The sequence below is a fragment of the Ranitomeya imitator genome, chromosome 5, assembly GCF_032444005.1.
Source record: "Ranitomeya imitator isolate aRanImi1 chromosome 5, aRanImi1.pri, whole genome shotgun sequence".
NCBI classification, from domain to species: domain Eukaryota; kingdom Metazoa; phylum Chordata; class Amphibia; order Anura; family Dendrobatidae; genus Ranitomeya; species Ranitomeya imitator.
The window spans coordinates 126,359,736-126,381,740 of record NC_091286.1 but is presented as its reverse complement, the minus strand read 5'-3'; the positions used below and the strand labels follow the sequence as shown (position 1 = coordinate 126,381,740).

The following is a 22,005-nucleotide window of genomic DNA, read 5'->3' as shown; positions in this document are numbered from 1 at the left end:
TGTACATACCATTCTCTTGAAATGAGTAATGCACGTCCTCTAAATGGCATCTATAGTCTACGTATAAAATATTCTCTGCCAGGGGAGCGTGTCTTGCAGTATAGGACATTGTGATCCTGAATGCTTATCACTTCTCTAACAAATGTAATAAACAGCTGCAAATGTCTGGACATGAGTTTATGAACATCCACAGATGAATCCCTGCTGTAAACTCAGTAGTCTAGATATTGGCACTGGAAAATTGTGGGCATTGAGCAATGTCTTCCAGTTTTAAGATTTTGTAAGGGAAAAAGTACATAACGAAAAAGTGTACAATTGTAGTCCAAAAGTAAACCCCCTCACCCTTTTTTTTCTCATTCCTTCTTCTCCTATCACCAGTCCTTTGAGCTTATTGGGCCTCTGCTGGCCCCATGTCAGTGTTCAGATCTTAGTTCTGAACGGTCTACGCTACCAAACCAGTTTATTACTTGGTTCCCGATTCCTGTTTTTTGTTTTTGTTGGTTTTTAACCCATTAGTAACCAGGCCAAATTTTTAAAATCTGACCAGTGTCGCTTTATGTAGCAATAACTCTGGAATGCTTCAACGGAACACAGTGAATTTTTAGATTTTTTTTCATGGCACATTATAATTTATGATAATGGTAAATTTAGGTCGATATGTTTTGTGTTTATAAAAAAATATCAGAAATTTGACAAAAATGTAAAAAGAAAAAAAAATAGCAGTTTTCAAACTTTGAATAATTATCCCTTTAATGCCTTAATCCCATATGACGTACTATCCCGTCAAGGTGACCTGGGACTTAATTCCCAGGGACGGGATAGTACGTCATAGCGATCGGCCGCGTTCACGGGGGGAGCGCGGCCGAGTGTCAGCTGACATCCGGCACTATGTGCCAGGTGCGGTCACGGACATTAACCCCCAACACACTGCGATCAAACATGATCGTAGCGTTTTAGGGGGGCATAGGGAAACATCGCGCAGGGAGAGGGCTCCCTATGGGCTTCCCTGAGACCCTCGGTACAAGGCGATGTGGTCACCTTGTATCGAGCGTCTCTTCCCTGCAGGCCCCTTATCCAAAATGGCCACGGGGCTACATTTGGGTCCTGCAGGGAGGTGGCTTACCAGCTCCTGCTCAGATCTGACAGTGCTGTGCAAAGTGTCAGATCAGCGATCTGTAACTATAACGTGATGCCGGGGCAATGTTATAAAAGTAAAAAAAAAAAATATTCATATGTGTAAAAAAAAAAAATAATAATAAATTCCTAAATAAAGAAAAAATATACAGTCATGGCCAAAAGTATTGACACCCCTGCAATTTTGTCAGATAATACTCATTTTCTTCCTGAAAATGATTGCAAGCACAAATTATTTGGTATTATTATCTTCATTTAATTTGTCTTAAATGAAAAAACACAAAAGAGAATGAAGCAAAACATTGATCATTTCACACAAAACTCCAAAAATGGGCCAGACAAAAGTATTGGCACCCTCAGCCTAATACTTTGTTGCACAACGTTTAGCCAAAATATCTGCGACCAACCGCTTCCGGAAACCATCAATGAGTTTCTCACAAAGCTCTGCTGGAATTTTAGACCATTCTTCTTTGGCAAACTGCTCCAGGTCCCTGATATTTGAAGGGTGCCTTCTCCAAACTACCATTTTTAGATCTCTCCACAGGTGTTCTATGGGATTCAGGTCTGGACTCATTGCTGGCCACCTTAGAAGTATCCAGTGCTTTCTCTCAAACCATTTTCTAGTGCTTTTTGAAGTGTATTTTGGGTCCTTGTCCTGCTGGAAGACCCATGGCCTCTGAGGGAGATCCAGCTTTCTCACACTGGGCCCTACATTATGCTGCAAAATTTGTTGGTAGTCTTCAGACTTCATAACGCCATGCACACGGTCAAGCAGTCCAGTGCCAGAGGCAGCAAAGCAACCCCAAAACATCAGGGAACCTCCGCCATGTTTGACTGTAGGGACCGTGTTCTTTTCTTTGAATGCCTCTTTTTTTCTCCTGTAAACTCTATGTTGATGTCTTTGCCCAAAAAACTCTACTTTTGTCTCATCTGACGAGAGAACATTCTTCCAAAACGTTTTAGGCTTTTTCAGGTAAGTTTTGGCAAACTCCAGCCTTGCTTTTTTATGTCTCGGGGTAAGAAGTGGGGTCTTCCTGGGTCTCCTACCATACAGTCCCTTCTCATTCAGACGCCGACGGATAGTACGGGTTGACACTGTTGTACCCTCGGACTGCAGGGCAGCTTGAACTTGTTTGGATGTTAGTCGATGTTCTTTATCCAACATCCGCACAATCTTGCGTTGAAATCTCTTGTCAATTTTTCTTTTCCGTCCACATCTAGGGAGGTTAGCACACAGTGCCATTGGCTTTAAACTTCTTGATGACACTGCGCACGGTAGACACAGGAACATTCAGGTCTGGATAAGTTGGAAACTTGGGCTGAAAGGTGGCAGATGAGGTTTAACAATGATAAATGTAAGGTTATACACATGGGAAGAGGGAATCAATATCACCATTACACACTGAACGGGAAACCACTGGGTAAATCTGACAGGGAGAAGGACTTGGGGATCCTAGTTAATGATAAACTTACCTGGAGCAGCCAGTGCCAGGCAGCAGCTGCCAAGGCAAACAGGATCATGGGGTGCATTAAAAGAGGTCTGGATACACATGATGAGAGCATTATACTGCCTCTGTACAAATCCCTAGTTAGACCGCACATGGAGTACTGTGTCCAGTTTTGGGCACCGGTGCTCAGGAAGGATATAATGGAACTAGAGAGAGTACAAAGGAGGGCAACAAAATTAATAAAGGGGATGGGAGAACTACAATACCCAGATAGATTAGCGAAATTAGGATTATTTAGTCTAGAAAAAAGACGACTGAGGGGCGATCTAATAACCATGTATAAGTATATAAGGGGACAATACAAATATCTCGCTGAGGATCTGTTTATACCAAGGAAGGTGACGGGCACAAGGGGGCATTCTTTGCGTCTGGAGGAGAGAAGGTTTTTCCACCAACATAGAAGAGGATTCTTTACTGTTAGGGCAGTGAGAATCTGGAATTGCTTGCCTGAGGAGGTGGTGATGGCGAACTCAGTCGAGGGGTTCAAGAGAGGCCTGGATGTCTTCCTGGAGCAGAACAATATTGTATCATACAATTATTAGGTTCTGTAGAAGGACGTAGATCTGGGGATTTATTATGATGGAATATAGGCTGAACTGGATGGACAAATGTCTTTTTTCGGCCTTACTAACTATGTTACTATGTTTGGAGATGGACTTGTAGCATTGAGATTGCTCATGCTTCCTCACAATTTGGTTTCTCAAGTCCTCAGACAGTTTTTTGATCTTCTTTCTTTTCTCCATGCTCAATGTGGTACACACAAGGACACAGGACAGAGGTTGAGTCAACTTTAATCCATGTCAACTGGCTGCAAGTGTGATTTAGTTATTGCCAACACCAGGTGCCACAGGTAAGTTACAGGTGCTGTTAATTACACCAATTAGAGAAGCATCACATGATTTTTCGAACAGTGCCAATACTTTTGTCCACCCCCTTTTTTATGTTTGGTGTGGAATTATATTCAATTTGGCTTTAGGACAATTCTTTTTGTGTTTTTTCATTTAAGACAAATTAAATGAAGATAATACCAAATAATTTGTGTTTGCAATCATTTTCAGGAAGAAAATGAGTATTATCTGACAGAATTGCAGGGGTGTCAATACTTTTGGCCATGACTGTATATATATTGTTCCCATAAATACATTTCTTTATCTAAATAATAATAAAAAAAAAATAAAAGTACGCATATTTAGTATCGCCGTGTCCGTAACGACCCCACTTATAAAACTGTCTCCCTAGTTAACCCCTTCAGTGAATGCAGAAAAAAAAAAAAACAGGAAAAAAACAACGCTTTATTATCATACCGCCGAGCAAAAAGTGGAATAGCACGCGATCAAAAACACAGATATAAATAACCATGGTACCACTGAAAACGTCATCTTGTCCCGCAAAAAAGGAGCCGCTATACAGCGTCATCAGCGAAAAAATAAAAAAGTTATAGTCCTCAGAATAAAGCGATGCAAAAATAATTTTTTTTCTATAAAATAGTTTTTATCGTATAAAAGCGCCAAGACATAAAAAAAATTACATAAATGAGGTATCGCTGTAATCGTACTGACGCGAAGAATAAAACTGCTTTATCCATTCTACCAAACGCGGAACGGTATAAATGCCCCCCCCCTCCAAAAAAAAAAAAAGAGATTCATGAATAGCTGCTTTTTGGTCATACTGCCTCACAAAAATCGGAATTAAAAGCGATCAAAAAATGTCACGTGCCCGAAAATATTACCAATACAAAAACATCAACTCGTCCCGCAAAACACAAGACCTCACATGACTCTGTGGAGCAAAATATGGAAAAATTATAGATCTCAAAATGTGGCTTCGGCGGTGAGCCAATATCTTTCTTGGAACATGTCAGCTGTTTTGAATAGCTGACATGTGCCTGCAATATCCGCAGGTGGAATCGCGATCCACCCGCCGTTATTAACCAGTTAAATGCCGCTGTCAAACTCTGACAGCAGCATTTAAATTGCGCTTCTGGGTGGCGCTCATAGCAAGTCAGTAAATCTGCTATATAGAGGCGATCTGAACATCGCCTCTATGTAGCAGCGCCAGACGGGCTATGGCAGCTTCTAGTCTCCTATGAAGACTATTGAAGCATGCCAAAAGTTTAAAAAAAAAAAAAAAAAAAAAAGTTTCTAAAATTTTTTTTTAAAAAATATAAAAGTTAGAATCACCCCCCTTTCGCTCCATTCAAAATAAAACAATAAAAATAAAATCAAACATACACATATTTGGTATCACCGCTTTCAGAATCGCCCGATCTATCAATAAAAAAAAAAAGATTAACCTGATCGCTAAACGGCACAGCGAGGGAAAAAAGTCAAAACGCCAAAATTACATTTTTTTTGGCTGCCGCAACATTTCGTTAAAATCAAAAGATCGTATATGCACCAGAAGGGTATCATTAAAAACGTCAGTTTGGCACGCTAAAAATAAGCCCTCACCCAACCCGAGATCACAAAAAATGGAGACGCTACGGGTATCGGAAAATGGCTCAAATTTTTTTTACGAAGTTTTTAATTTTTTTTCACCACTTAGATAAAAAAAGAACTTGGACATGTTTGGTGTCTATGAACTCATAATGACCTGGAGAATCATAATGGCATATCAGTTTTAGAATTTAGTGACCTTAGTAAAAAAGCCAAACAAAAAACAAGTGTGGGATTGCAATTTTTTTTGCAATTTCACCACACTTGGAATTTTTTTCCCCTTTTTTTTGTAGTACACGACATGGTAAAAACCAATGGTGTCTTTCAAAATTACAACTCGTCCCAGCAAAAACAAGCCCTCACATGGCCATATTGACTGAAAATTAAAATTAGAAAAGTTATGGCTCTGGGGGAAAAAGAGGAGCGAAAAACGAAAACGCGAAACCGTAAAAAGTTGCGGGGGTTAAGGGAATAATATCCTTTTTATACAGACTGCATTTAATATGTGCACAAAAAGATCAGTAATAGATCATACTCTGCACGTAGACTGCCATTATTAGTAATGCGCATAGACTGCCATTATTAGTAGGTCCTGTTTATACAGGTCAATGTGCTGACGATAACCTTTATCTTGTAAGAGAACCAAAAGCTCATGAACTAGCTTTTTTTCTAATTCATCACTTGATTGGGAACCTGTTTACATTGCTGAATTGTTCAGGAATAGAGGATTCCCAGGAACAAGTATTAAACACGTCACCAATTTTCTATGTAAATACAGCTCTGTCAAAAATTAAGAGACGACCACATCAAAACCCTGTCATGGGCAGCCCAATCTCCAGACCTGAACCCCATTGACAACCTCTGGAATGTAATCAAGAGGATGATGGATAGTCACAAGCCATCAAGCAAAGAAGAACTGCTTACATTTTTGCGCCAGAAGCAGTGTGAAAGACTGGTGGAAAGCATGCCAAGACGCATGAAAGCTGTGATTACAAATCATGGTTATTCCACAAAATATTGATTTCTGAACTCTTCCTGAGCTAAAACATTAGTATTGTTGTTTCTAAATGATTATGAACTTGTTTTCTTTGCATTATTTAAGGTCCCAAAGTACCGTTTGCTTTTTTAATTTTGACCATTTCTCCTTTTCAGAAAAAAAATACAAAATGTATTGCTGTCAGAAGTTTATAGAATAAAAGAACAATTTACATTTTACTCAAAAATATACCTATCAAGAGAAAAATCAGGCAAACTGAACATTTTGCAGTGGTCCCTTAATTTTTGCCATAGCTGTATATTGCTAAAGGTGCTATTGACCTGAAATTCTCACCAGATGTCCATAACAACCCATCCAATATACACAGGCAAAGAACTCAAACTATAGATTTCCATAAATGATGTGTAATAATGAGAAATGACAAAGAGAAAAGTATTGAACACACTTACTGAAATGTATTTAATACTTCATACAAAAGCCTTTGTTGGTGATGACAGCTTCACGACACCTCCTGTATGGAGAAACTAGTCCCATTCATTATTAATTATTTATTAACCCTCCGTCACATACAACTGATCTGACAGGCGCTTCTCTTTTACTTTCATTTCTCCTTCCTCACCAGATTGTGAGGAAACCCCCTCCCTCCAGGTAGTCTCCTGTCTCTTGAAGGTCTGTGAAACCTGATATCACAGTTGGATTTCAGAGCTTCAGGGGAGAGGATATAGCTGCACAGATCTCTCAGGCTCATTGTATGTGAATACGTCACATTCAGTTAAGGTACCGTCACACTAGACGATATCGCTAGCGATCCGTGACGTTGCAGCGTCCTCGCTAGCGATATCGTCCAGTGTGACAGGCAGCAGCGATCAGGCCCCTGCTGTGTTGTCGCTGGTCGGGGAAGAAAGTCCAGAACTTTATTTTGTCGCTGGACTCCCCGTAGACATCGCTGAATCGGCGTGTGTGACACCGATTCAGCGATGTCTTTGCTGGTAACCAGGGTAAACATCGGGTAACTAAGCGCAGGGCCGCGCTTAGTAACCCGATGTTTACCCTGGTTACCATCCTAAAAGTAAAAAAACAAACAGTACATACTTACCTACAGCCGTCTGTCCTCCAGCGCTGTGCTCTGCACTCCTCCTGCTCTGGCTGTGAGCGTCGGTCAGCCGGAAAGCAGAGCGGTGACGTCACCGCTCTGCTTTCTGGCTGCCCGGCGCTCACAGCCAGACCAGAGAAGCAGAGCGCCGAGGACAGACAGCGGTAGGTAAGTATGTAGCGTTTGTTTTTTTACTTTTTAGGATGGTAACCAGGGTAAACATCGGGTTACTAAGCGCGGCCCTGCGCTTAGTTACCCGATGTTTACCCTTGTTACCGGGGACCTCGGGATCGTTGGTCGCTGGAGAGCTGTCTGTGTGACAGCTCTCCAGCGACCAAACAGCGACGCTGCAGCGATCCGGATCGTTGTCGGTATCGCTGCAGCGTCGCTATGTGTGACGGTACCTTAAGGTTGGTATTTTATGTTTTTATTCATCACAATAGTTTATTTAGCTTGTTTTATGAATGTATAGCACAAAATGTGAGGATATTTCATAGAAATAAGGGAGATTTTATAAAAGAAAGTGTGTTGCTCAGGCATATACAGTAGTTCCCTAACATATTCCTTCTCTTGCTTCAGATTATCTGCTGAAATGGAGAGGAAAATGTACAATTTATCCAAACAACTTGATGTTGAGGAAGTAACAAACATGCTGTTAGATGATAGAGACCTCACACTGAATGAGGATTTAGGAGAGGAAAGTGGTTTACAAGTTGTGATCTGATTGATTATCTGAAAATTCAGAAGCTGTCATATGTGGGAACTGTAAGAAAAAACAAAAGGGAATTGCCGCCACAGTTTGTAAGTGTGAAAGAGAGACAACAGTACAGCAGTATGTTTGCATTCCATAATGGAAAGGCTTTAGTTTCCTATGTACCACATGCCAAAAAAATCGTACTTCTTCTATCAACACTTCATGATGATGCTGCCATCGATCCTGGGACTGGGGCAGAAAAAAAAACGGAGATAATTACATTTTACAATGCCACCAAAGGGGGTGTGGATACAGCAGATCAGATGTGCTCCACTTTCAACGTCAGCAGAAACATCAAACGCTGGCCAATGGTCATATTTTTTGCTATGTTGAATTTGGGTGGTATAAATTCACAAGTAATTTATCTTGAAAACAAGCTTGAACCACTCCGTAGACGATTGTATCTGAAAAAATTGGCCCATGAACTAGTACTTGGAGAGCTACGCAGGAGAAGCGTGAAAACAATCGGTATCCCCTCTCGCCTTCAAGTTCAGCTCAAAAGGTTCCGCCCAGAAGATGATGGTGAAAAGTCACCATCTGCACCACCTCACAAAAGAAGGAGATGCACCACCTGCCAAACGGAAAGCGGAACCAGAAGGCTTTCAAATTATGAATGTCTCAAATGTCATAAAGCAATTTGCCTGACACATGCAAAAATGGTGTGTAATTCTTGCTATTTGCTCTGCAAGTGTGACTTTTCTGGGGAAACCTCAGCATCTACTTCTGATTGAATATGTTTTTAACAGTACTTAAGGTACCTTAAAATTAAGTTTGTGTTCAAAAATTTTCTTTGTACATTTTTTTGAGAGAGTCGAACTGGGGACTATTTGGCGGGAGTTTTGAAAAGTTTGTATTTCATAGTTATTAGTTTTATGTTAAGTAAATGTTTTTTTTGCAACTGATTATGTGTAGTCTCTTTTATTACATCCCTATGAAGGTCACTGATCACTTTTAGAGCACTGAAATTACAAACATTAGATATTGTAGGTATTTTTCCAGCAGGCGCCTGACAGGCACATTGTATGTGAACTCGTTAGTCCAAATATTGTATGTGACGGAGGGTTAACAACCGTATTTTTTGGATTATAAAAAAACACTTTTTTCCCCCCAAATTTGGGAGAAAAATGGGCATGCGTCTTATGTAATCCGAAGGTAAGTTACCTTGCAGTTGGTTGTGGTGAATCGGGGACCCAGAAGGCAGGCTTGCTGCTGCAGGAGGCTAGAAAATTCTGGGAATTGCTGTGGTTCCCAGGCTGGGAGGAGGGGGTGTCCCGGCAGCACTAGGTTGGGGGCCCTGGGCTTTCATTAGATGTTGGCGATTTCCCTGCGGTGGACTTCAGGAACATGGATGCTGGATGTGGTACATGCACAGATTGAGATTTCTAGAGACACCGCCGCTGGCCTCCGCTCCATCACAGCCACTTCCCCTGGTAAGTTACCGTAAAATCTGACTGTAAGACCCATCACCATAGTTTCCTATTTTCCCCTCCAAAGTTTGGGGTGCATCTTGCGGCCCGATGAATCTTGTAGTCTGTAAAATACTGTATTTTGTGGGATATAGCGATCTTGTTTACAGGCATAAAAATTAAGTTTGAAAATTGCTAAATTTTCCAATTTTGTCAAATTTTCAATATTTTCATAAATGAAAGCAAATCATATCAACCAAAATGTATCACTAACATGAAGTACGGCATGTCATGAAAAAAACAGTCTCTGATCTATGCCTCAGAATTACTGGGATATGTTGAAGCATTCCAGAGTTATTACATCCTAAAGTGACACTGGTCAAAATTGAATACATTTGCCTGGTGTGGAAGGTGAAAACCGGCTGGGAGGATGAAGGGATTGAGCAGCAAATTTTGTGAAACCCAAATTTTGTACCCGTCTATTTTTGGCAATGGGTGTAGTGACAATAATTTGAGAGATACATAGAAGAAGATTAAATGTATTTTTTTTTTTCCCCAATCACTGTTTAAATTTTTTGTTTTTTTTCCTGCTTTTCAGTGTGGTTGCTTATTCTGTAATTATGGGCGCATTAATGGCGAGTGGTAAAGAGGTTTCAGAAAAGATTCCTAAAGGAAAGGTACATCTGTTTTCTCTAAAATTACAAAGTTATTTTTGTCAATTTCTGTGCTCATATTTCTCTTAATTTTAGATCTCTAGATCCTACACAAAGTGTAAAATTACTATAAATCATAAGTTTGTGACTGTAACAGATATGGCAGTTGATTTGTTTACAGAAATATTGTCATTTACCATATTGCATATTTTAAGCCTGTTATATCCATTTCAATACATAGTATGAGTCTATACTTCTTCCCTCTCTTTTTTTGCTGCACAAGGAGAGCTTCTATATTTTTAGACGCCATCATTTAGTTTTGTACTTTGACCATTTAAGTCGGGTGCTAATTAATTATTTACAATAATTTGTTTTTCAGCTGGTGGATTTTGAAGCTATGACAGCACCAGGATCTGCAGCATTCAGCAAAACCTCCAAAAGTTGGATGAATCTAAGAAGGTAATTGAAAAATTAAAATAAAAAAAGCCTTATGCAAAGTAAGTTTTTCTTTCCTATAGTTTTCATATTTCCTATAAAGATCATTTGTGGCTTGTGTAAAAAAACAAAAAATTGGTAATCTTTCAGATTCTCCGGCGCTACTATCCTTTCCACCAGACCGCTAGCCATGTCATCACACTAGTCAACTGACCACTGCAGGCTCTGATTGGATGCAGTAGACTGGTGGTTGGGGCGTCCTGTCATCTAGTTTGGCAGGGCATGTTTGAATGACAGTGTTGTAGCAGTGAGCTACATTTTCTGATTTCTGGTGTGAATCACAGACTTTATTCACTCTGTTACACCAGACGTCCTTACCCGTGTGTGGCAAGTACTTCACTATCGTTTGGATGTGTGTAGGGCAACAAATGGAGCCCACATCGAACTGCACTGAATAGGTATGAAACTGGGGGAGATTTTCTTTTATTTAAAACAGATTTCACATTTCTATCGTTTTTTTTGTTGCCTTCCAGTGACTGGTCAAAAGTGCACCGTGACTTTACGGACACACTGTATATCCTGTTATCCCTATGGCTTGCCACTGTCCATTTTTTTGAAACAGGCCAGAAAACCCAAGTATGCTCATCATGAGCAGAAGGCAGTAGCCAACTCCCGATTGAATAAGACTTCTGTGCAACCATTTTAATGCTAACTATGGCATACAAGAAGTCATACTTGACATTTTAAAACCGTCTCAAGTGCTAGCAGAATGCTTACATATTAATACATTATTACCTGTCCACTGTCTTCTGCCCGCAACTAAAAGATGGGATGGGATTTATTTTCAGGGGATGTCTTTTTTTTTTTTCTTCTCCATAACCAATAATCAACATGTATTCAAATATAATCATGTCATCACTTTCTGGAACATCAACATAACACTCCAAACCCTGAATCCTATCATGAATTTCTTGACCTCCCATTTCCTTTTTCCTTGTACAATAATCTACTCTTTACACACGCTGAGGAAGAACGATTGGGTTAGAATGATCACTCATAGATCATTCTGTCCCTAAACCTATCATGTTGTCAGGAGCACATCTCCTGTTTATAGCGGGCAATGTGCTAACGAGAACAATGTCCCTGATGCATTAAGACTGGCGTTGTACAGGCCAGTCTTAATGAATGAGGCCACTGGAGTAAAACGTACGCAATTCATTTAAGGCGCACACCACTTAATAAATTAGGAATCTTACAATTGATGAGCCGAGATTTTCAGCCCATTTTTTGGGGACTGAAAGTCCCCCTCTCGGCTTATTCTCGAGTCATACCCGGGGGTCGGCAGGTGAGGGGGAGCGGGGGCTGTCTAATTGTACTTATCTACTCCCGGCACGGTCCCTGCAGGTCCCTGCTTCTTCCAGCGCTGCAGATTCTTCTTGTTCTGAGCGGTCACATGGTACCGCTCATTACAGTAATGAATATGCGGCTCCACATCCCATAGAGGTGAAGCTGCATATTCATTACTGTAATGAGCGGTAACTGTGACCGCTCAATACAGGAAGAAGATGCAGAGCTGGAAGAAGCAGGGACTGCACAGCGCCAGCAGTAGGTGAGTATACGGGGAGGGGAGCGCAGCGCTGCACGATATTTACCGCTCCTCGTTCCGGTGCTGCTCCGTTTTCATCGTCCTCTGGCTGTGATGCTCAGGTCAGAGGGCACGGTGACGTAGTCAGTGCGTGCCCTCTGCTGAACGTCAGTGCTGAAGACGGAGCCGCAAGAGGAGCAGGTAAATATTGAAAGTGCCGGGGGTCCTGAGCGAAGAGAGGTGAGTATGTGATTTTTTTTTTTTTTTTTTTTTTATCGCAGCAAAAGCATATGGGGCAAGTGACTGTACGGAGCATCTTATGGGGCCATAACACTTGTGCAGCACTATAAGGGGCAAGTCACTGTACGGAGCATCTTATGGGGCCATAACACTTGTGCAGCACTATAATGGGGCAAGTGACTGTACAGAGCATCTTATGGGGCCATAACACTTTGCAGCACTATAATGGGGCAAGTGACTGTACGGAGCATCTTATGGGGCCATAACGCTTGTGCAGCACTATAATGGGGCAAGTGACTGTACGGAGCATCTTATGGGGCCATAACGTTTTTGCAGCACTATAAGAGGCAAGTGACTGTACGGAGCATCATGGGGCCATAACGCTTGTCCAGCATTATATGGGGCAAGTGACTGTATGGAGCATCTTATGGGGCCATAACGCTTGTGCAGCACTATATGGGGCAAGTGACTGTATGGATGATCTTATGGGGCCATAACGTTTGTGCAGCATTATATGGGGCAAGTGTCTGTATGGAGCATTTTATGGGGCCATAACGTTTGTGCAGCATTATATGGGGCAAGTGTCTGTATGGAGCATCTTATGGGGCCATAACGTTTGTGCAGCACTATATAGGGCAAATATCTCTATGGAGCATCTTATGGGGTCCTTATTACCCTTTATGCAGGATTATATGGGGCATATTTTAATATGGAGCATCTAATAGGGCCCATCAAACTTTATGGAGCATTATATGGGGCTCCTGATTCAATATGGATACTCAAAAACACTTAACCTACTGATGTCTCAATTAATTTTACTTTTATTGGTATCTATTTTTACTTTTGAAATTTACCGGTAGCTGCTGCATTTTCCGCCCTAGGCTTATACTCGAGTCATTAAGTTTTCCCTGTTTCTTGTGGAAAAATTGGGGTGGTCGGCTTATACTCGGGTATATACGGTGTGTGTATTAGGGTGGTCGGCTTATACTCGGGTATATACGGTGTATGTGTGTGTGTGTGTATATGTATATGTGTGTGTGTATATATATGTATATATATATATATATATATATATATATATATATATATATATATATATATATATATATATACACACACATACGCGCACGTGTAAATACACACTCACTACACATATACGTGTGTGTGTGTATATATATATATATATATATATATATATATATATATATATATATATATATATATATATATATATATATATATATATATATATATATATATATATAATGTAAGAGATCAGCTGTCATGTAGACGCGGGTGCACACACAGGGGTCTGATTTGTTGGTTCAAAACAAACGTTTATTTTATTACCTGTCCGTGAACCGTCCAGTTTGACAAATAAAAACAGCCTCTTCTGGGTACAAAAGGTTTAACGGTACCAAAACTGAAAATAAACAGTCCTCATATAGAATGAACTCACCCAGTTAAACGTCAGACCTTCACTCATCCTCCAGCAGACACTGAGCCACACACACAAGGTCTTTTCACCTTGCACATTCCACACTGATACAGCTAGACTTGCTGATATCTGCAGGATCAGGCCACGAGGCCCTGGACCCTATTAACTCTCTCAGCACTATACATGCTGTGTCTTCCTTTTTCGGGTTCATATCATGGAGACTACCAACCACGATGATGCATATCTCACCTCAAGGACCTAGTCGGCAGCCATCTTACACTATATATAGAATCCTGCAGTTAAGAGACCTTTGACTTGTTCACATGACCATAATGTCACCAAACTTCCTCAAGCTCCTTGAACCTCAGAATAGAAACACTGGGAGCCCCTAAGAGTGAGGGTCTTGAAAAATTGCCCAGTTTGCCTCTCTCTAACACCGACTCTGACTGTAACAAGGGCTTATTTTTGGAGTAGGGCTTTCATTAAAGTTTGCAAAAAATAACTTTCAATCTGTAAAAAAAACAAAACACATTAGGTCTCTAATGACTGTAATAACTTGGTGAATGTATACACACACATTTGATACTGATTATAGTAGGGCCCCATACGGTTGCAGCAAATTAAAGATTCAAACGTTAGAACTGCTGAAACGTAGAGTCAAAAATTTATAAAAAATTATCTGATCATTAATGCGATTTCTGGCTTGCTCAATACAAGGCTAATGCAGTATGACAATGATGTTTTGTTCCCCAGCTTGCCTGCTTCGTACAAGAGCCTTCCATCTGTATCGGAATCATTTCCTACACTGAGAGCAATGATTGAAGTCTTGAACACTGACTCTTCTCATCGCTGCGTAAAGAAATCATGACTGGTTTTAGATTTATGAAGGGGACCTTTTTGCCAATTAAATTATTTTGGATTTTTATTTCCTGAAAAAGTGCAATTGTGAACAAACTAGGTTCTTTACCACTTTTGGTATTTTTTTTTTTTTTAATACATTTTCAAAAAAACTTGAAAAGATATAATTATGTCCAGAGCCGTTAAGAGACCAAACCAAAATGTGAAATCAAGAAAAGCTTCTAGCCCTCACATGTCAGGATTGTGTTTGCATATTTGATCGAAGTTGATTCATTTCTGGCTATGTACTTCATTTTCTTTTATATGGCATTTGTTTTTCTAGGTTACACAAAGGAAATCATTAGTGTTTGTATGGCAGATAAGCAAAAAGCGTTACATTGGAAAAATATTTCCACAGATCAATAGGGAAATTTATTTTTTTGGGATAGTGCCACCACTGGTTGACATTAAATATAGGTTTGCAACACTATCAAATTCAAGTGAATGGGGCTAATTGACCGTACGTACGCTGCCATAATACATATTAAAAAGACAACCCCTTTAGGTTTCCCTCACTCACTCATACGAGAGAATCGGCTCAATTATGCTAATGTCACTCTGCTCAAACTCTGACAGAGTTTGAGCAGTGTCCTTAGCATAATCGAGCCTAGTGTCCTCTTACTGTGATCTGATTCCTTCACATGAGAGAATTGCAGCACACGTGTGGAGAAGACTGAGAAATTAAGTTCTCCATTGTCTCTGTTGGCGTACATTTGACTGCACTCGGATGACTTGCCAAACCGGATGAGAAAATGATCATATCACGGTACAAGATTGGGCCGAGTGCTATCCAATACAAAAACAGATAGTGCTCGGCCATGTTATATATAGGGGTGTAACTATCGTGGTTGCAGAGATTGCATCTGTGCCCTTGTGGGGGGACCGCTAATACCAGCGCGACTTCAACTGGATGTGCGTTGAAGTAGTGTAGTGTATTTCGGCGCAAACACCCGCCAAGTCTATGTGCTGCAGTACATGGGTATATATAATCCCCTGTTCTGGTATACATAATCTATCAGAATGGGGGATGACTATATACCAGGATGGGGAACATAAATACCAGGAAGGAGCTTAAAATGGGGGACATTACTACATAATTGGAGAGGGGGGCTACTTAATTATCATTATAGGATTTAGAATGCTACAAGGGCCCATACATCTGACCAACATGCAGATGGGTTGAAGGGGGCAGGTCCAAACTTTGCATTGGGGTCCGGCCCATCAGACTCTAGTTACATCACTGGTTATACGGCAGTGTGAGCAAGCCCTTAGTTTTTAAATTTTTCAATCTTTTAAGAGTCAAATGTATTAGAAGGTTGGTACAGGTTAAATATAAGCAGTAACAAACGTTGGGTTTGGGTTTTCATAATTGGAATACATATTTAAAAGATTTGTCTTTGCTATTGACAGAGTAATCGCAAGGGCTAAGTGCTGAATTAACACAGCAAGGGAAACTATTTGTAAAGTGAAGGAGTTAGTTTCAATCTCCTATTTTTATAAAACTTGCACACATTTTCAGCCCACATTTTACAAAATCTTATCCACACGCTGCAGAAAAAAATCCACAAAGGAAATTGACAATGTGCTCGATTTGATGCAGATTTTTCTGCTATAGTCTTTGTTTTGAAATTCACATTACAGAAATTGAGAAGTCCTTTTGTAGTTGGTAGCAGAGTAACTGGTTACTGGCATGAGCAACTGCTCCATATTTTTCTTCAACCAGTTTGGACAAATTTTCCATATTTCCTGTGTTGCCTGGGCACCTTTGCAAGAAATTACTCCTTGTTGTAAGTCCCACTAAATTTTAGGGTAATTTTTATGGCCACGAGACCCTGCCTCTATTCTAGAATGTAGCAAACCTTGGCATTCTTTCTATAGAGCAATTGTATTCCAACTGGTTAAACCTATGAGCAGGATGTGTTTAGCAAGGTTGTTTAATTTGGATAACACTTTCATTTGGCTGAGTCTGGCTGATGATTAAGCTGTCCCAGTACTTTGCCAAATGTATTTATTTATTTACTAGATGGCAGCCCGATTCTAAAGAATCGGGAGTCTAGAATCCATATATACTTGAAATTCGGCAGGAGCTTGAAGAGCAACGTCACTGGGCCCGCCTCCACGCAGTAGAAACTTGCTGTGAGGTAAAAATTCAAAAATCACACCAAAATGGCGGGCGGAGTGTGTCACAGTACGGCACGTTTCTGATTGGTCGCTCGCAACAGGCGGCAACCAATCAGACACTGGACACTGTTGACGTCACTTATCTCCGGACATTAGCTCCGGACATTAGCTCCGGACATTAGCTCCGGACAAAGCCACGGAAGTTGGCACAAATTGCAGGAAGTAGTATTCTAGGCAATTATATATAAGATTTTCTTAGCCATCAGTCAGCAGGATTTTATACCCCAAGCTATTTATGTACGCATGTAGTGCTCAAGGGCGAGTCCAGCAATATCTTTACTTGTCCAGTCCATACCTCCAGTACTGAGAACTGATCTATTGTAGATCTGTAGCCTATGTCGCTCCAGCTCTACTACTCAAATAGCACGTCCTCCTCCTGCTGGCGCTCGGCGAGGAATAGAGCTGGAGCAACAGAAGCTTCAGGTCTACCATGACCCCCTAGCCTCTTTTACATTTCAGTTCAAATGCTGATTTCACAGTAATGTTGGAATTGACTGGCCATGTAAAGTTATTGCTGGACTTCTCTCCATGTGCATATAAATATTTTTGGGGTGTGTCCTGCTAACAGATTCCCTTTAAGTCCTGGCCAACTCACAATGGAACACCTCAGTAGGTTAAATTATATTTTTGATAGTGCTGAGACTGTGAACAACTCATTTCCTCCAGTATCAACATATGGAAATTGGTTGCCCAACTAATAACCCTTTTTGATAAAATATCTACCGTACAACTGATTATCTTTGTGTAACATCAATGACTTTCTGTCAATAGTAGAGTTGAGTGAATTTGATCTGGTTTCGGCTTATTCGGCAGGCTGTAGCGCTTGCCGAATAAGCTGCAGAGGGAACCCGGATACATGGAGCGTGCTGGCTGATCAGCTGTCTGGCACCGCACTGCCTGTTTCGCGGCTGTCACAGCACATGCATGAAGAGCCTGTGTGTTGGGGTTTCCTAACATGTGCTGTGACAGTGACACAGCCTTGAAACATGTGGCTCTGGACAGCTGATCAGCCAGCGAGCTCCATGTATCCAGGTTCCCTCTGCAGCTTATTCGGCAAGCGCTATAGTTTGCCGAATAAGCCAGGACCCGATCAAATTCGCTCAACTCTAGTTGATAGGTATTTTTGGTTTAATATGTTTTAACCTCTAGCTACATCAATTGTGAAAAATATTATTTATAATAAAACTATAGAACAGCAGATTTTTAAACCAAGTTATCCCAAAGAGCAAGCCAGTGTTATCACACTGTAACGCCTGTAACCATGCCAACATGTAGATCGCCATATTTTTGTACAGCTACAATTGCGGTTCAGCTGCAAAACCAAACAATTGTTAACCATCGAACAAAAAATGCACTGATCTGCTTGGCACCATGCTCCAGGTCGCGGTGCAGCCACATGCTCATCTGCATGAAAGTAACTAACATTTTTTTTTTTTTTTTTTTAAATCTGTGTACTTCATGTTTTTATTTGCCTCTTAAATCAATGAAATAATTTGAAGCAGTTACAGATTTTATTTTGTATGTTTGTTTTAGAAGACGGCAGCTATCATTACTGTAAAACGAACAAAAAAAAATTTGATTTCTATGGATAAAAAGGAAATGGTATGGCCATGAGACATACCTCCTACATGGTGAATATACTTGAATTTTAGTATGGAGAATATTGCAGCTGAGTATTTGAAAGCACAATAATTTGATGGAAGTTTCAACTGATGTCAAAAGAATAAAGAAATAAAGGTTGATGTTTTACCTCAATAAATCTAGTGTGTCACTTTGTGTCGGTACATAGACATTACAATATTTTATCCCCAGTTTTATGATGTGTGCTTGGGGCATAGAGCTGGAAGAACAGAATTCTATTGTCCGTACTCAAAAACAGCTGGTCTGGCGATCCAAGCACTGAAGACGAACGTCCCGGATTCATCATTGTCTTGCGTCTTTCTTCTGTAGTGAATTGGTTCTATTCATAACTTTTGTTTGCACCTTTTTTTAAGTTAATTTTACTTGTTTGTTTTTTGCAATGTGGTTGCAGGGTTTTCCTGATCCAAATGTTTTAGCCTAATTCAACATTTACAACTGTTTTGAAATGTTGCGAAATTATTTTACTTCTGTACCCAGCTGGAATGTAAAATTTGTATAATTGTATTTTTTTTTTGCACAGGAAAATAATACATTTGCAACATTTTAAAGAATCATGCAACGTTTTGCTCTAAAGAGCAAAATGTCTAAAACAGCAAAAAAATGATATCTTTAATTTTGTGCTGAATTAATCAACATACCGTACATGCTCCATTTTTAAGATTTTGGCACAGAAAATGGCACCAAATATCACAAGATAAAAAAAAATTATGCAAATGATCAATGCTTTCATTAGTTGTTGAGATTTAAGACAGATACAGGTCCATTGAGTTCAACATAACATGTCAGGATTATAAGTCAAGAGGAAGGCTAAACTATTATGCAGCTGCTAATTTCCCCATATTAAAGAAAAAAAATCCTTCCATCTTGATCAATGTTTTATCCTAGAATCTAGGAATCTGTAATATATTTACCATATTTCCCGGCGTATAAGACGACTTTTTGACCCCTAAAAATTGTCCCAAAAGTCGGGGGTCGTCTTATACAGCGTGTGCAGGGAGCGATCCTGCATTTCGGCATGTGGTTCCCAGGGTCTGGAGGGAGGAGACTCTCCTTCAGGCCTTGGCATCCATATTCATGTTAAAAATAAAGAATAAAAATAAAAAACATGGATATACTCACCCTCGGACGGGCCCTGGATCACAGCGCTGCTAGCGTCTCCCTCTGTTCCTTAGAATGCGGTGAGTGAAGGACCTTCAGTGACATCGCGGTCACTCACCGCATTCTAAGGAACAGAGGGAGACGCTAGCAGCGCTGTGATCCAGGGCCCGTCCGAGGGTGAGTATATCCATGTTTTTTATTCTTTATTTTTAACATGAATATGGATCCCAGGGCCTGAAGGAGAGTCTCCTCTCCTCCAGACCCTGGGAACCACACGCCATATAAGATGACCCCCGTCTTATACGGCGGGCATATCCCAAATTCCATATTTTATATGGACAAGTTGGGGGTCGTCTTATACGCCCAGTCGTCTTATACGCCAGAAAATACGGTACCAAGAAAGGCATCCAGGCGCTCCCTGAACTTTTTAAAGTGAATCAACCATTACAACTTCATGTGGCAGAGCGTTCCATAGTCTAACTGCTCGTGCCTAGGTGTAAAAAGATCATTAGAAAAATCTCGGTACTGACTCTTCATATATTTATTCATTAATAGGATCACACATAAGCCATTGTTTTTCCGAACCGAATAAACCCAAGTTTAATAACCTGTCTTGTTATTGTAGTCCACCCTTTTCCTTAACCCCATCACGACTGATGACGTATAGGTAAGTCATCGGTCATGTTCCTTCCTTTTATGCGGGTTCCGGCGCTGAGCCAGAATCTTTCACTGCACATGACAACTGATCTGATCATCTGTCATGTGTCTCTAACATCTGTGGGTGGATCTGAGATCTACTCGTTGCTGTTAACAGGTTGTATGCCGCTGTCAATCTCTGAAGCCAGTAAAAAGAAAAGTTTTAAAGAATATAAAAAGAAGTTCAAATCACCCTCCTTTTGCCACACTCAAAATAAAACAATGAAAAAATACCAGACATTTGGTATAGCTACATTCAGAAATATCCGCTCTATCAAAATATAAAGTAAATTGATCGGTAAATGGCATAATGAGAAAAGAAATCGAATTCCCAAAAAATTTTTTTGCCTCTCAAAGTTGCAATTACGGGAATGAAAACACAGCATCCAACCTTAGATCTTGACAAATTAAGACTCTACGGGTCTCGGAAAAGGATGACCTAAGCATTTTTTTCTTACAAATTTCAGATATTTTTTTTCACCACTTAAAAAAGAACCTAGTTCATAAAAAATCACTGCACACATACGAGTTGAAAATTATGCTGCTGGTGAGAATTTATTAATAGTGATTGCTGAAGCGACAGGCAAAATGACGTTTCGGCCAGTTACGGTAATAGCTTTGATCGCAGTCGCCCATTTAATGAAGCATCTTAGGTAAAAGATTTAAAGATAATTATCCCTGTGGTGTAGTATTTCATACAATATGATATGGTGTATCCCCACAAGGAGAGATACAGGGATCTTTTCACAGGTGCTGACAAAAGAAGGTTCCACACAAAAGGTTCTGGTGTGGAGCTGTCGCTATCTGTTGGAGGCACAGTGGTAGATGCTGACACTTCAGCCTGGTGTAGCATCTAAAAAAGAACCTATACATGGTTGGTATCTGCTTACTTGTAATGACCTTGAGAATCATACTGGCAGGTCAGTTTTAACATTTAGTGAACATGGTAAATAAAAAAAAAGACATTCTGGAATTGCACTTTTTGGCAATTTCACCACACTTGGAATTATTTTCCAGTACGCTGTATGGTAAAATTAATGGTGTCATTCAAAAGTACAACTTGTCCTGCAAAAAAAACAATCCTTTATATGGCCATAATGACGTAAAAATAAAAAAGTTACGACTCTTGGAAGAAGGGGAGGAAAAATATAAAATGGAAAATTGCCCGGGTGAGGGGTTATCTTTGGACACTTTTCTCTGCATCCGGCTGCAGAGAAGAACTACTGTTTGGGAGCAGCGCAGGACTCAGAAAGGAAGTAGTGACATTTAGGAATTCAGATTTTGATGGAATGGTCTACAGGTGTCATGTCGTGTTTGGAGAGCCCCTGATGTGCCTATGAACAGAACAACCCCCCCAAATTGAAACTATTTTGGACACTAGACCTATCAGGGAACTTATCTAGATTTGTGCTGAACACTTTAAACCTCCAGATGCTTTACAGAAGTTTAGAATTTGGAACCGTAAAAATACAATTAATAACATCTTTCCCACAAAACTTTTAGTGCCAATTTTTTTTTATTTTCACAAGTTGAAAATGGACCCCAAAATTTGTTGTGCAATTTTTCCTGTCTACATAGATACCCCATATGTGGTGAAAAACTAATCTTTGGGTGCATCGCAGGGCTCAGAAAGGAAGGAGTGATGTTTAGGAATGCAGATTTTTATGGAATAGTGTGCAGATGCTATGTCACGTTAGGAGAGCCCCTGGTGTCGTAACAGTGGAAACCCCCCAGAAGTGACCCCATTTTTTGAAACTAGAACCATCATTGAATGTATCTAGGTGTGTATTAAGCCCCTTGAACCCCAAGGTGCC

The 22,005-nt window shown here is 40.3% G+C and overlaps 1 protein-coding gene across 3 annotated transcripts in view; it reads left to right on the top strand.

The window, feature by feature from the left end:
* The window catches only part of TTC13 (tetratricopeptide repeat domain 13), a 135,333-nt gene extending 116,818 nt beyond the window's left edge, over positions 1 to 18,515 (top strand). The window contains exons 21-23 of one of the 3 annotated variants that reach the window (XM_069769128.1): positions 9,926 to 10,004; positions 10,360 to 10,439; positions 14,432 to 18,515. In XM_069769128.1, coding sequence (XP_069625229.1) covers positions 9,926 to 10,004; positions 10,360 to 10,439; positions 14,432 to 14,546 — 274 coding nt within the window. In that variant the 3' untranslated portion in view covers positions 14,547 to 18,515. Of the gene's footprint in view, positions 1 to 7,746; positions 8,833 to 9,925; positions 10,005 to 10,359; positions 10,440 to 10,783; positions 10,934 to 14,431 lie in introns of those variants that run through there. The other 2 variants (XM_069769130.1, XM_069769131.1) reach the window with 2 other exon arrangements.
* The last annotated feature ends 3,490 nt before the right edge of the window (positions 18,516 to 22,005 follow it).